Source organism: Trichosurus vulpecula, chromosome 5, assembly GCF_011100635.1.
Source record: "Trichosurus vulpecula isolate mTriVul1 chromosome 5, mTriVul1.pri, whole genome shotgun sequence".
Lineage (NCBI taxonomy): Eukaryota > Metazoa > Chordata > Mammalia > Diprotodontia > Phalangeridae > Trichosurus > Trichosurus vulpecula.
This window is the reverse complement of record NC_050577.1, coordinates 126,808,490-126,824,875: the sequence shown is the minus strand read 5'-3', so window position 1 is coordinate 126,824,875 and position 16,386 is coordinate 126,808,490. Positions and strand designations below refer to the sequence as shown.

At 34.9% G+C, this 16,386-nt stretch overlaps 1 protein-coding gene across 6 annotated transcripts in view; it reads right to left on the bottom strand.

The window, feature by feature from the left end:
* The window catches only part of CADPS2 (calcium dependent secretion activator 2), a 730,659-nt gene that overhangs the window by 247,277 nt on the left and 466,996 nt on the right, over positions 1 to 16,386 (bottom strand). For all 6 annotated transcript variants that reach the window (XM_036759293.1, XM_036759295.1, XM_036759294.1 and 3 more), the window contains exon 9: positions 1,593 to 1,659. In XM_036759293.1, coding sequence (XP_036615188.1) covers positions 1,593 to 1,659 — 67 coding nt within the window. The remainder of the gene's footprint in view (positions 1 to 1,592; positions 1,660 to 16,386) is intronic.

The window sequence follows — 16,386 nt, the reverse complement described above, 5'->3', positions numbered from 1 at the left end:
ATACAGGGAGCTAAGCCAAATATATAGGAATACAAGCCATTCCCCAATTGAGAAATGGTCAAAGGATATGAACAGGCAGTTTTCAGAGGAAGAAATTAAAGCTATCTATAGGCATATGGAAAAATGCTCTGGATCGCTGCTGATTAGAGAAATGCAAATCAAAACAACTCTTAGATACCACATCTCTCCTGTCAGATTGGCTAAAATAACAAATCAGGAGAATGATAAATGCTGGAAAGGATGTGGGGAAATTGGAACATTGTTGCATTGCTGGTGGAGTTGCGAGCTGATCCAGCCATTTTGGAGGGCGGTGTGGAACTATGCCCAAAGGGCTATAGAAATGTTCATACCCTTTGACCCAGTAATACCACTTCTAGGGTTGTATCCCAAAGAAATCACGCAAGCGGGAAAAGGACCCATATGTACAAGAATATTTATAGCAGCTCTCTTTGTGGTAGCCAAGAATTGGAAAGCAAAGGGATGCCCATCAATTGGGGAATGGCTGAACAAGCTGTGGTATATGAAGGTGATGGAATACTATTGTGCCATAAGAAATGGGGATGATGCAGACTTCATAACAACCTGGAAAAACCTACACGACATAATGCTGAGTGAGCGGAGCAGAGCCAGGAGAACGTTGTGCACAGCCACAGATATGTGGATTCCGTGAGGACCAACCCTGACATACTGCGCTTCTCTCAGCAACCTAAAGGGGCAAGGACAAATCCAGGGGACTCACGATGGAGAATGCTATCTTCATTCAGAGAAAGAACTGCGAAGTTTGAATACAGACTGAGGCACACTACATGCTCGCCTTTTCTGCTTCTCTTTTGTTTTTGGTTTTGGGGTTTTTTTTTGTTGTTGTTTTTTTTTTTTTTTTGGTTCTGTTTCTTCTTTCTTATGATTCATTCCATTGGTCAAAATTCTTCTCCACGACTTGAATAGAGCATAAATTAATTCAATGCGAAGTTATACATGACAGTTATATGAGACTTCATGCCGTCTTGGGGAGGGAGGGGGGAGGGAGGGGAGAAAAACTGGAACTCAAAACTATGTAGAACCGTGTGTGGTAAACTAAAAATAAATAAAGGAAAAAAAAAAAAAAAAAAAAAAAAAAAAAAAAAAAAAAAAAAAAAAAAAAAGAAAAGTATTTCTTTTGGGAGCCATAATGTTTTACTTTACCAAAATGGTAATTTACCAATTACCAAAATGTTAAACATCGGATAACTATTTTTAATATAGATCCTTCCTATCAAGTGAATTAATTTCATTTAAGGCGAGTACATTTTAGAAAAGCAAATAAAATAGCCAATAAAATAGTCAAAAGTGATACATTCAAGTATTAAGCGTTCTTTCAGAATCCTGTAACATTAGAGTCCACAATATTTCCTTGTCACCTAGAAGCTGAATAGACTGGTCTCAGGCATGTTTAAGTGAACATTTTTTAAAAATGTGCCTCTTTAAAAACTTGACTAAGTTAAGTAGCTTTTTTTTTCCTTTTTCATTTTGTTAGACAGGCATACGTACATTATTTAATAACTAGAGTACTAGGTTACTTAGAAGTGATTGAAGTATCAGAAAACTTTACTAACCTGAACAAGAACGAAGTATCGCTTTTTCCACCTTTTCCAAACCTTTTGTCCAAGGGCATATAAATATCTGCCAAGGAAAAACAAGAGAATATATGAATGATTAACAAGGTTTTTTATTAATGTTTAATTTAAACCAATCCTTGTTTTCTTGTTACTGTTGTTGGTGACACTTTCAACACTGTATAAAGTCACTTTCATTCGTTCCTGCAAGTTCAAAAGTATGAATTAACTAAATGTAAAATTTGATTCACTTGGAATCTTTGTGAAACAAAATAGCTGAGTCAAGGATATGAGAAGAGAACTGGTATAATAAGTTGTTTGTCATGATATCAGTTATAGCTACATATAGAAGGGATCTGTATTCAGAAAGCATTTAACATTCAGACACCTCCTACATCATTAATCATTTCCACTAAAATATGAGTTTGAGTAAGACGATGTTACAGGAGGCAGTTAGTTCTATAATACTGGTTTGTATGCCTTCACATTAAGCAACATGGTGACATTAAGAAGATATGCAGAGAGGACAAATTGTTATTGATTCTTTCCAAATACTAGCTCAGATCATGCTAAATATTCATTTTGTGCCTCTAGCACATGGCTGAATGATGTTACAGTGAGATTGTGCATAATTATTGTGTTTGGTTATAATTATGATCGTCATTATTATAAAGGAAGCCACAATCCTGTAGTGTAGAGAACTAGCCTCAAAGCTGGAAAGACTTAATCAGGTTCAAATCCTGTTTCTGGAACATACTGGCTTTGTGACCCTGTGGACCTTTATTGATAGAAGGAATTTTGTCATCCAAGAGTTTTCTTTACTTCTTATCCCAATCCTATCATTTTAAAATGATACTAAGCAATATTATGCTTGGTATATCTATATGAATAATAATATCTTCAACTTTAGAAAATCATTATGTGCCATGACTGATGGTGATATGCTAAAAAGTAAAATTATAAGACAATTAAGATACTGACTTTATAAGGGTACCATGCTTTTACATGTTGGTCAAAACTACTTTTCCTATGGGCAGCTAAGTGGCACAGCACTGGGCTTGGAATCAGATCTGATTTCAAATCTGACCTCACACCCTTACTAGCTGTATGATCCTGGGCAAGTCATTCAACCCCTGTTAGCCCCAGTTCCTCATCTGTAAAATGGGAGCACGCTGGAGAAGGAAATGGCAAACCACTGCGGTATCTTTGTCAAGAAAATTCTATGGACAAAAGTCCATGGGGTCACATAGAGTTGGACACAACTGAACAACAGTAACAAAAACTTTCACAATGTCTATTACAGAATTTTTACCTATCAAGATTGCATTTATTTGCTAAGAGAGGATCCATTTACTAATGAAGAGGTAAGAGAAGAACAAACAGAGAATGACAATGAATTGATGAGAATGGGTAGCAAACAAGATATATTCTCATTTTAAAAATTAAGTAAATGTAAACATAGTGCATATTTCCCTTCTGATTCAGTGTCATGTAGTCTGACATTTGAGAATGATGGAATGAATCACTTTCTACAGATTACCAAGAAACAAGTAGGACTAAAAATCATGTAGGAAGGGCATATCATATTTTATGATGTATTATTGAACAATCACTTTTATAAGATACAAATTTACTTTCTTTTTATCTTGTTTTTATTGATTTTTTTCTGTTTTTAATATTACTTTCATTTCCAAATATTTTCTTATCCTCACCTTTACCCTACGGCCTTTAAGAAACAATTAAAAAAGACAGAGAAAGGAGGTCAGCAAAACCAAACAGTAAATTGACCATATATTTGAATATTTCATAACAAGAGTTTCCCCCACCTCTGGAAAAGAGATGGTTTATTTTCTTAACTTTTCTCTGGTACCATGCTTGATATTATAATTACATAGCTTGGGGCAACTAGGTGGTGCAGTGAGTAAAGCACCAGCCCTGGAGTCAGGAGGACCTGAGTTTAAATCTGGCCTCAGACACTTGACACACTTACTAGCTGTGTGACCTTGGATAAGTCACTTAACCCCAATTGCCCTGCCTTCCCCCCTCAAAAAAAATCACATAGCTTTCATTATCTTTTTTGGTTGTTCTTTCCACTTATATCATTTAAGTCATTGTGCATATTGTTTTCCTTGTTCTGCTCACTTCACTCAGCATCCCTTCAAATAAATCTCCTCATGCTTCTCTGAATCCTTCCTATTTTTTATTTCTTGTGACTCAGTAATATTTCATTGCATTACATATAGCATTTATTTAGTTATTCCTCAATTGTTTATAGTTCTCTGCTACCACAAATAGTACTGCTGTGAATGTTTTGTTATAGATGAAACCTTTTTTATGTCTTTAACTTTCCTGGGATTATTTGAGTAGTAGTGAAATCTCTGGGCCAAAGAGAACAGGCATTTCAGTTCAAATTCTAAATTACCTTCCATAATGGCTGGACAAATTCAAAGAGCAGTGAATTAGTATCCCTATATTTCCACAGCCAATCCAGTAATGACTTTGTCCACCTTTTGCCAGTTCGCTGGATTTGAAGTGAAATCTTGAAGCGGTTTTAATTTGCATTCATTTATTTCATTATTAGTGGAATTATCTAACAAATAGTTATTACTACTCTGCAACTCTTTTGATAGCAATTTGCTCATATTCTTTGACCACTTGTCTTTGGTATAATTGTTCTTGGTTCTATATGTTTGTGTTACTTCTCTATTAAAAGGCAATGTGGCATAGAGTACGAAGAGCTCATCTTGAAGCCAGGAAGGTCTGAGTTCAATTAAGGCCCCTGATACATGCTGGTTTTGTGAATTTCTTAGTGCTCTGGATAATTCAAATCTTCTACACTTTTTGGATACCAAACCCTTAGAGATAACATACAAATATTACTCTCAATTGACAGTTTCAATTTTTATTTTAGTTCCATTGATTTTGTTTTCATAATTGCTATTTAATTTCACATAACTGAAATTTATCTCATCTTGTGTGTTCACTTCTATCCTTGGGTTAACAAATTTCCCCCTAGCAACAGCTGTGAAATGTAACTGGTTTGGTTCTTTTCTATTTTTTAATGGTGTGTACTTTTATATACATGTCATGTATCCATTTTAAGCTTATTGTGGTATATGGCAAAAAATACTGATCAAAAATCATTTTCTCCCAAACTACTTTCCAGTTTTCCCAGTAGTTTTGGCCAAATAGGGAGTTCTTCTCAAAGCATTTTATATTCACAAGTTTATTAAATATTGGGTTCCTGAGTTCAATTGAGAATGTTTCAGTTATCTATTTTTCTAAGTTTAGACCATTACAAAATATTTCCTTTTTTGCATTTTAAAAATTATTTTTTCCACCTCCCTCCCCACCCAAGATGGCATGCAATCCAATATAGGCTCTAAATATACATTTCTATTCAACATATTTTCACATTAGTCATGCTGTATAGAAGAATTAGAATGAATGAGAGGAACCAAGAGAAAGAAAAAACAAAACAAAACAAAAAAAGAGAACAAAGAGTATGCTTCTATCTGCATTCAGACTCTATATTTCTTTCTCTGGATGGGGATGGAATTTTCCATCATGATTCTCCTGGAGCTGTCTTAGGTCCTTGCATTGCTGAAAAGAGCTAAGTCTATCAAAGTCAGTCATTGCACAACGTGGTTGCTATTGTATACAACGTTCTCCTGGTTCTGCTCACTTCACTCAGCAACAGTTCACATACGTCTTTCCAGGTTTTGCTGAAGTCTACCTGCTCATCATTTCTTATAGCACAATAGTATTCTATTACATTCATATATCACAACTTGTTCAGCCATTTCCCAATTGATGGGCATCCCCTCAATTTCCAGTTCTTGGCTACCACAAAAAGGGCTGCTATAAATATTTTTGTACATACAGGTCCTTTTCCCATTTGTATGATCTCATCGGGATACAGCCCTAGAAGTGATATTGCTGGGTCAAAGGGTATGTACATTTTTATAGCCCTTTGGGGGTATTTCCAAATTGTTCTCCAGAATGGTTGAATCAGTTCACAATTCCACCAACAATGCATTAGAGTTCCAATTTTCCCGTATCTTCTCCAACATTTATCATTTTCCTGTTTTGTCATGTTAGCCAATCTGATAGGCATGATATGGTACCTGAGAGTTGTTTTGATTTGCATTTCTCTAATCAATGGTGATTTAGAGCATTTTTTTCATATTATAATTACAGATAGCTTCAATTTCTTCCTCTGAAAACTGCCAGTTCATATTCTTTGACCATTTACCAACTGAGGAATGATTTGTATTCTTATGAATTTGACTCAGTTCTCTATACATTTTGGAAATGAGGCCTTTATCAGAGACACTTTGTAAAAATTCTTTCCCTCCTACTTCCCTCCTAATCTTGGTTACATTGGCTTTGTTTGTGCAAAACGTTTTCAATTTAATGTAATCAAAATCATCCATTTTGCAATTCATCATGTTCCCTATCTCTTGTTTGGTCATATGTTCTTCTGTTCTCCAAAATCTGATTGGTAAACTATTCCTTGCTCTCCTAATTTGCTAATAGTATCAGCCTTTATATCTAAATCATATACCCATTTTGACTTTATTTTGGTGTATGATGTAAGATGTTGGTCTATGCCCAGTTTCTGCCATATTATTTACCAGTTTTCCCAGCAGTTTTTATCAAATGGTGAGTTCTCAGCCCAGAAGCTGGGGTCTGTGAGTTTATCAAATAGTAGATTACTATAGTCACTGACTACTGTGTCTTGCATAGCTAACCTATTCCACTGATCCACCACTCTATTTCTTAGCCAGTACCAAGTAGTTTTGATGATTGCTGCTTTATAATACAATTTAAGATCTGGTGTAGCTAGGCTACCTTCCCTAGAGTTTCTTTTCATTAATTCCCTTAATATTCTAGACCTTTTTTTCTTCCAGATGAATTCTGTTATTATTTTTTTCTAGTGTTTTAAAATCCTTTTTTGGTAGTTTGATTGTTATGGAACTGGATAAGTAAATTAATTTAGGTAGAATTGTCATTATTATTATATTAGCTTGGCCTACCTATGAGCAACTGATGTTTTCCCAATTATGTAGATCTGACTATATTTGTGTGAAAAGTGTTTTGTAATTGTGTTAATAAAGTTCCCAGGATTGTTTTGGCAGGTAGATTCCCAAATATTTTATAATGTCTACAGTAACTTTAAATGGAAGTTCTCTTTCTATCTCTTGCTGGTGGGCTTTGTTAGTAATATATAGAAATGCCAATGATAAAATATTTCTTTTAAAAAATCTTATTTAATATTTCATTTTTCCCAATTACATGCAAAAATATTTTAACATTTTTTTTTTAAATTCTGAATTCCAAATTCTCCACCCATTGAGAAGGCGAACAATTTGATGTAGGTTATGTATGTGTAGTCATGCAAAATTCATTTCCATATAAGTCATTGTGTAAAAGAAAACAAAGACAAAAAAACCCAAGAAAAATAAAGTAAAGAAAAAGTATCTTCGATCTGCATTCAGGATCTACCAGGTATTTCTGCAGAGATGGACAACACCTTTCATCATAAGTCCTACCAAACTATCTTGGATTATTGTACTCCTGAAAATACCTAAGTTTTTCATAGTAGATTATCATACAATATTGCTGTCACTGTGTACAACATTCTCCTGCTTCTGCTTATTTCACTTTGCATCAGTTCATGTAAATCTCTCCATGAAAAACATTTCTTTTGATAATGCTTTATGATATAATTTGAGATCTGGAAGTTCTATTCTCTCTTCATTCTTACTTTAAAAATGATTTCCTTTGAGACTTTAGACCTTTGATTCTTCTGAATGAATTTTATTTTGTCTACTTTTATAAAGTACTACATCATTATAATTATTATGATTATACGTATTATTATAATGATTATAACATCATTAAATCTACATTCAAGTGGCACTATCATTATTGTTATATGAACACGGCCTAAGTACAAGCAATGTATATCTGTCCAATTATTTAAACCATCCTTGTTTTTTTTAAAGGAGTGTTATGTAATTGTACTTATGTACAACTTGAGTACATTTAGGTTATAACCATTTATTTTTAGATTAGGAGCTGCATTTGAAATTCTGAAGATGAACTTTTTTAAAATTTCAATTTATCCATAATTATATTTCAGTTGTAACATTGTTTCCTCTTTTATTTTAATATGATATTAATAAACCAATGTACTAAACTTTTGGAAATGGTCAGCATATAACCATTTGAAATGTCAATTACTCTAACTTCAAAAAGAGAGATAATTGTAGAAACTGGAGGATGGGCAGTGTAAAGTTCCTTCCAGATCCTTCATTTAAAGAGGGTGCCTAGGGCAGGAACTTACAGCTTCCCAGCTGGCTGTACTTCTTCTGTCTTGTCTCCCTCCTGAAAACATGAATTTCCATGAACATGGTAAGGCAGGAACTTTACTCCCCTCCTCTTTTATCTGTATACTCAGTACTTAGTACAGTGCCTGGCACATACCAAATGCTTAATAAATATTTATTGACTATTTCCAAGAACATGAAAGGTTAAAAAATGAGTTATAATGGAGGTATTTTAAAATTAAGCCATAAAAATCATAAACATAATCTCCCACTTGGTGACAATTTATTATTAGTAAAAATGTAAGAATTTTGAGTCATATTCTCTTATTTTGAAAGCCAAAAATATGGAATTTTGCTATTTTAGTATTTTCATGGTCCCCAACCCCTTTAATTTCTTAAATAAAGGTTTCACATTAAGACACTTATCACGTTGCCCTAATTTATTTACGTTATCTTTAGACATCAAAATAAAAATAGCATCTATTAATTGATCAAACATTTTATTTTAGCTAGGGGGTACAATGGATAGAATCTTGGGCCTGAAGTCAGGATGATGACCTGAGTTCAAAATTGTCCTTTGACACTTACTGTTATTCTTGGCAAATCACTTAACCACTGTCTGCCTCAGTTTCCGTAACTGTAAAAGAAGGATAATGATAGCACCTGCCCCCTAGTGTTGTTGTGAGGATCAAGTGAGATAATCTTTATAAAGTACCTGGCACATAGCAGGCACTATATAAATGCTTTTCCCCCTCCAATCCCCATTTTAGATATAAAACATTTAGTTTCTAAAGTCTTTTAATGAAGGATTTTTAAAAATAGCATCACAATTATTTAACCTTGTAGTCTTTAACTTTTGCTGCATTGAAACTGGGAACTAACATTGGAATTCTGATCATGTAATCCTGCTCAATAAGCTTCAAATGTTCTCCAAATTCCTTGCCTGGAACTGAATAAAAGAGGTGCCAAAGGTTGTCATAGATATGAGGAGGTCATTTAAGGCTGAGGAATCACGGAACTTCATGGAGGTGACAGAATCTGAACTGGGCCTTGAAGGATTTCATTAGGAAGAAATGTAGTCAAGAAGAAAGGTGCGAGTGTCTACCATAATCTGCTTCCAATTGCCTTTTCTCGTCTTCTCTCGCACTATTCCTTTCCATCAACTCTATGTCCTAACCACATTAGGTTACTTACCATTCCCGAACTTGTTCATTCTCTTCCAGGTCTGTGTTTTTACTCACAGTATCCATTATGCTTAAATGCATTTCCTGACTGAATTTCTTCCTGATGAAATCCTTCAAGATTCGGTTCGGATTCTATTCTCTCCATGAGGTTCCATGATTCCCCTGACTTAAGTGACCTCTTCATATTTATGACAAACTTTTGCACCTCTTTTATGTGATTATTTATCTGTGAATCTATCTTAACTTTTCTGTTAGACTGCTAGCTTGTTGTAGGCAGGGGTCATATTATAATCAATCTTTTTATCACCAGTGTCTTTCTTTTACTATATAAATGCTTCCTGAATTGTGTTGAACTGGGAAAAGTTGACTCCAAGACCTATTTTGAATTTTCTTTTATCATTATGGCTTCTTTCTTAGAAAGCTGTTCTACTTCCGTCTTATCCCTCACACACTTCTGGTCCCTCACTCTCTGGAGCTTGAGGAAAATGTACTTAATGACAACTGGAGGTATCTTGATAAGACAGATGGGAAAAAATCTCTTCATAGCCATTGCCAATGCTCTCACTTATTGAACACTTAAGTCCTATGCTCTCCCTAATTGACCCTGGTTTTGTTCTACTCTCTAAATATTATGTTTTTCTACATTTCCATTGCTCTGTGCCTGGTTGTTCTCTTCCTTTCTCTACCTTGTGTTTTTCCCCTTTGAAATGCACAGGCCTAAGCTTCAGCTACTGGGTTAAAAGCAATGACTTTGACAGCTGAATGCAAGAGATGTAAGTGATGCCCTCCCCAAGCGTATGCCACTTGAGCTATGTGTACATCAACAGGCACATAGTGGACACAGAGAACATTCCGAGCAATCTCTGTGACCACAGACTGCTTCCTAACACCTACAAGTCTGTTTCACTTTGCCATGTGGCTGGATAACTGGGTCTCATGAAAGTAGAAGGCAGTAAGTGTGACATAAGCCATAGTAACACTATAAACAAGTCAAGGGTAAGTCCTGCTAACAGTGAGAAGTACAACATTGAAAGTAAGACTGTCAGAAGCAACATTGGATAAACAGAGATGGAACTGTAGCTGGACAGGTTAGAAATGGAACCAAAGGTTGGCTGAAAGTGGATGAACAATTATAATTAAAGCAGAAGCTCAGGCAGTGATCTCTGGGCTATTTGGTGACGACATACTATCTATGATTCACTTAGCTAATTGAATGGAAAATTCTTTCAACAGAACAGGTTGCTATGTGCAATGACCACTTTACTGGCTCTTTAAGCCAGGGCAAGTCACATAATCTCTCTGACCCTCAGTTTCCTCATCAATAAGTAGTGTGTATCCTCTCTCTCTCCACTCCCTCAGAGTATGCACAACTACCTTTCTAGTTGGCCATGAGGGAGATTTGGGGACTGTTTTTTTCAGCCATGTATGACTATTCTGCTGAGGGTCTCTTTATGGTCTGCTAAGTTGAACGATCTGATGCTGCTGCATTCCACACCTGATAGAGGAAGAGATGGCTTCTGGTCTTTTTTTTAGATGAAGCCCTCCAGGTGACAAGATGTGACAGAATTAAGGAGCAAAGAGAAAAATGACCTCAAAAGGAGGGGGTTGGATTAGATAGCTTCTAAGGTCATGTTCAATTCTAAATCTATGATCCTATAATCCTATGAATTTGCTTCTAGGCAGAAATCTGACATAAGGGCTTTATTAAGGCCCAGACAAGTGGGTTTAAAATATCACTATTGTAAAGTGAGATTAAGTGCTCTCTCATAAGTAAGGTACTACCTAAGGGCTATAGTGAGTTAATTATATGGTTCTTATCCTCTAGAAGCATAAATACTAATCAAGCAAAATTAATTCAAACTTGTGAATTAATATATAAATTCACCAGAGAATACTGCAATCCATAAAAGAACAAATTAAAATAATAAATTTGAGCTTATTTACATATTGTTTTAGTAATGTTTAGTTTTCTGGATTGCAAGTGTGAAAATTAAGTTCTGAGGTAACACATCAGGTACCAAAGTCCAGTTTCCATTTTATTAATATAGGAGTAATTCTCATGCACTAGAGAAGCTCTTAAAAATGAAAAAAAAATGTGTTAGAGCCAGAGGGTGAACAGGTTAGGACAGAGTAAGAAAACGGAATTATACTAACAAGATGAAGTCTTCTGAATTGACCAAATAAAAGTTCATGAGAATAAGGAGATTGTCTCAATATTGATTACATCATAAAATAAATCAGTACTGGCTTTAACTAGATGAACTAGGTTTCTAGTTTTCTAGATGCTCTAAAGCTCTGGAGTTTGAGAAAAAAATTCCCAAATCATTTTTATTTCTTGGTGGAATTTCAGGCTCTCGTTAGCAAGAAGGATCATAACAACTTCTAGAGGACTGGGTAAAGAACAACTGTTTGGAGAATTATTTATTGCTTCAGCATTCTCTGATTATCAGCTTGTTAGAAAGAGCCTGCAAACAGAACTCATTATCTCCACACATGTTCCATACTCACCTTTCTCCCTGACTTGTCTACTACTTCATAGGGCACTTCTCTGTCCACTTACCCAGGTTCACAACCTTCATGTCAGCCTCAACCCTTCTTCTCATTTATCCCACATATCTAATTAGTTGCCAAATCTCATCGTTTCTGCCTCCAAAACATCTTTCACATGGTTCCCTGTTGCTTCTACTCTTCAGAGCCGCTGTCATAGTTTAGGCCTCTGGTCGTCTCTCATTTGGATTATTTTAATAATTTCTTAATTATTTCCTCTGCTTCAAGTTTCTCCTCATTCTACTCTCTCCTCCACTCAGCTGCTAAAGGGATTTTCCTCAAGTACAGGTCTGATCATGTCACTACCACTGTTCCTGTCCCCACCCTCAACAAAGTCCAAGGAACCTTTATTTCCCCTAGGATCAAGTATGAACTCCTCTGTTTAGCATTTAAAAAGCTTCATAACAGAGCTTCCCATCTTTTTAATCTTCCTGCATATAACCCTCCTTGATGGACTCTATGTTCCAGTCATATGAGCCTTCTTGCTAGTCTTTATATAAGATACTCCATCTCCCATTTCCGTGTCTTTGTTGTAACTATTTCTCAGGCCTGGAATGCGTTCCCTCTCCCTCTCTCTCCCTCTGTCTCTGTCTCTCTCCACTTTTGCCTCTTCATATTCTTGGGTTCCTTAAACAAGCACCACCTTTAATCAATCAACAAATCCTATCCATCACCAGTTTCTGCATAATCCATGAACTAAGAATAGTTTTTATAATTTAAAGCTTATTTATCTTTATATCTTTCTTGCACCTAGAATAGGTGCTAAGACTGATTTTTACATTTATAAAATTTAGTTGTGTTTGTATCTCCTTTAGCACCTAGAATAGGGGTTGTCAAAATACAGCCTATGGGCCAAATCTGGCCCACTGGATATTTTTATATAGTCTATAATAATGGTGACAGTTTCAGGCCACAAAGGTTATACCAATTTCAAGAAAACTGGGTGAAGAGTGTAAATCTTGGGACAATTCTTTATAGTTTTAGCATCCTCTGATTTCAGCTTGTTAGAAGGAGTCTCCAAAAGAGAACCCATTCTCTTCCCCCCTCCCCACCATGCTCCCCTCACAAGAATGGAAACACCATTCTTAGCTCATGGGATATGTGAAAACAAGCTGTGGGCCAGATTTTGCCCATGGATTGCAGTCTGCCAATCCCTGTTCCAAGTGCTAAGGGAGATACAAAGATAAATTAAACACAACTGCTGCCCTCATGGAGATTACTTTCTAGTAAGAAAGGTAAAATGAGCACAGATAGAAAGAGACTATGATAGTTCAAGGAATTATTCATGGAGAGACAAAGAAAAATAACAAGAAATGATGCCATCAGGGATTTCTAACAAAAGAAACTTCCTGACGTCAGTACGATGACTTGCCATTTATCTCATTCTCACAAAAGTGGAAGGTAGAACATGCAAAAAAGAAAGAGGTTGTATTAGAACTTTCTTGTTGCTTGAATTTTGGACAAGTGAGAATTTAGTACAGTGTGAAGCCTGGTCCTTCCCAATGAATGCAATATTATACCTGTTCCTGGGAGCTTGGCCTGAGTTCTATGGATCTGTTCATAACAGGCCTGTGTTTTTATAGGACTGCTAGGTATTCTCCCTAAATACTTTGGAGGCTGTAATGTAATCTGCATCCTCTTCTTGGCTACATGATTAATCTAAATTCAATAAAAAGGAAAGTTTTTTCAAAAATGTGTAAATCAGACCTGTCAAATACCAGGCAAACTGAGTTTTATGTGACAGTTTATACTTTTATTCAATAAAATAAGTATTTACTACACAGCAGGAAAGAAATATACTCTAATGTGAGATGTGAATCTTTGTACTTTTCACCTTGTTTCAAAAAGGAAAGCATCTTTTCTTTAGCTTTCAACATTTATTCTTTTTCATCAAAGTTATATACCAACTGACTTTTGACTTCATGCAAACAATATCTCCCCCTCTTGCTAATTTCTTAAATTTAAAAGACACAGGCAAGTGGCTTGGATGGGATTAAAAAAGATTGATAATAGCTCACAAAATAGAAATAAACAGTTGCTTTTAATGCTTTACTATAACTCAAAGTGTAGCTCCTGGGGGAAAATCCCTGATTGAAATTACTTTTTTTTTCATGGTGATAATTGTAATGGGAACAAAAAGGTGTTCCTCAATATACATCATATTTTACAGGTGCATATTTCCCAGACTCTCTTGCCCTAAAAACTATGCTGTCTTTATAACCTTTCCCAACCACCAAAATGTTCCTTCAGCTAAAGCTGTTTTTTTAAAAGTATTTTTAAATCCCCTTGGATAAACTGTTTGTGAGTGTTTTCGTTACCTTTGTCAATAAGTCCAACTTAAGTAAGGTATTAAGGAGTTTCTCCCTTTGAATAAAAAGTTGCCTGCTTAACTTTAAAAGCTGCTCTTCTTACATAGGATTAGGTAACAAAGAAATTAGTGCCACTGATACAAAGCTAGGATTTAACACAGAAAAGCAAAGCTTCACAGCATTTGGTTTTACAAATCACTATAAACACAGAGCCATAATCTTAAAGTATTAATCCCTCTTCCAGTGTTGTTTCTAGTGGACAATGGGAGAACATCCTAGAATTTCACAAACAAGGCACACAACAAACTAAGGTCCACTTTTCTGCCCCTATACCATGGAAATGACCTATACAACACCAACATGCTTCTATACTTTCTTTTAAATACCTTAAGCCACACTGAAATAGATACCACTGTCACTTTTAACAGCTTTGATTTTTGAAGGAAATGTCTCCATAAACTTTCTATGAAATGAATATGACTGCTCTTAAACAACGAAGGCCACTTCTTAAAAATGGATAATCATTAATAATTTGCTTTCAATTCAATTATTTTTATTCCACTGAAAAGGCTATTGTCAATAGCATCTATCTCAAAAAGTACAGTTCATTAAATATGTCCAAACCCTAACAGGAAGATGTTTAGACAGACAATAGGCCAACACAAAACAAAAACTAATTTTTGTTTCTTATGAATGGTTACCATTTTTTAATAAGGGAGGAAGTAACATTTCAATCATGTTAGCTGCCCTATAATATTTACAGAATAAAGTCACCTTCAGTACTTATTCATATCAGAATAAGCCACTGAAAGTGTTTTATAAAAATTAAATCCAAATAGAATGTCCTATGATTGCCCTCCCTTTCAAACAAAAAGTTAAGGAGATGGGATTCTGATGGTTGAGTTTCTCTAACAGATTAAGCCTATTCTATAAATACTGCCTACTTTGTGTTAATGTATTTAACTACAATTCACAAAAGTTAATGGGATTTTTATAATTAATTTTCTGATTAGAGTTTAAAGAGTCATGATTTAACTCATCCTCTTTAACAGAAAAGCATTTCAACCTCAACAAACTCAATCAGTATTCATGAGTCATGAAAGAAATAGTTAATGGGCTATAACTATGATATAGTTAAAATGGAACATATCTTTATTAAGTCAGCTATCAAGTTAAATCCTTGTAATTAGATACTTATCCATTAAATACTTTTAAAGTTCTCTTTAAGCCCTTTACAACTTCCAAGATTTTGCAAGGTATACTTCAACACACACAAAATTCCCAAAACACATTACTAAATATTGTAGTTTCATTTCAATTATGGTGGTGGCACACAGTTCTAATAGGAAGGAGAATGTGACAATTTATTTGCACTGAGTCCATGCTGTGAGAGTTCATGGTTTTACTTTGTGATGAAAAATCAGCACTAATGAATAGTTGAAAAACATAATTGTGTACTGAGAATGCAGGAATTATTCATTGTTTGAAAAAAAAACACCAAGGAAAATGGCTATTACTTTTTGCAGATCATTTTGAGTCTAGTTTTCTATTCTAAGAAATGAAACAATCAATCTACATGTTGAATGATGAAACCTTTACTTCTACAGGCCTTCATTTATCACAAAGAAAAAAATACAGAAAGAAAAAAAATCAATACATGGAGTAGTTTAGACCTGGAAAGGGCTTTCTTAAAGAAAATCCTCAGTCAAGGTTGAAAGAGCAATTAATGCAGGCTCAAAAAGCTGGGCCATTCTGATAGAGTTCGGTTAACATGTGGCAGAAGTAATCATCCACTTGTGAAAATGATTTTCGGTTCATTCTCAAACACCTTTCAGACACTCATGATCCCATTTAACTGACAACAATACAGGCTATCTGTGGGCATCATTGCATTCAATGTGAGAACCAATAGGGACCACATGCCCTCAGGCACTTTCAGTCATCACTGCACCACATCCTATGCTGCTTGAATGAAAGGAACCTTCCCTTCACTACATTCCTTCTTTTATTTAACCCCACAAGATTAAGCCTTTTTTTCTTTTTCTTTTTTTTTTTTTTTGTCTTCAAATAGGGATGAGAAAAGACACTGATTCAAGACAGCACCACAACCTGAGTGATAAGGAACCTGGAAGCAAATAGCCTCTAGTTAATTTTTTTGTACTTTTTGACATATGAAGGGAGCCATAAATCTTTACCAAACAAAAACACATGTATACAAAATTCTAGTATAATTATTACGGGTAGAAATATGATGTAATCTAATTATTTTTAACAAAGAATAGTTAAATTCATTCTAATAGGCTATCATGTGAGTTCTATAAGTAATATAAACTCATAGATACTCCTTCAAAAAGGTCAACTTGACTGCTTATTTATTTTTAAACAATATAACCTTGATGCTCCATTAAGATAGCTCAGT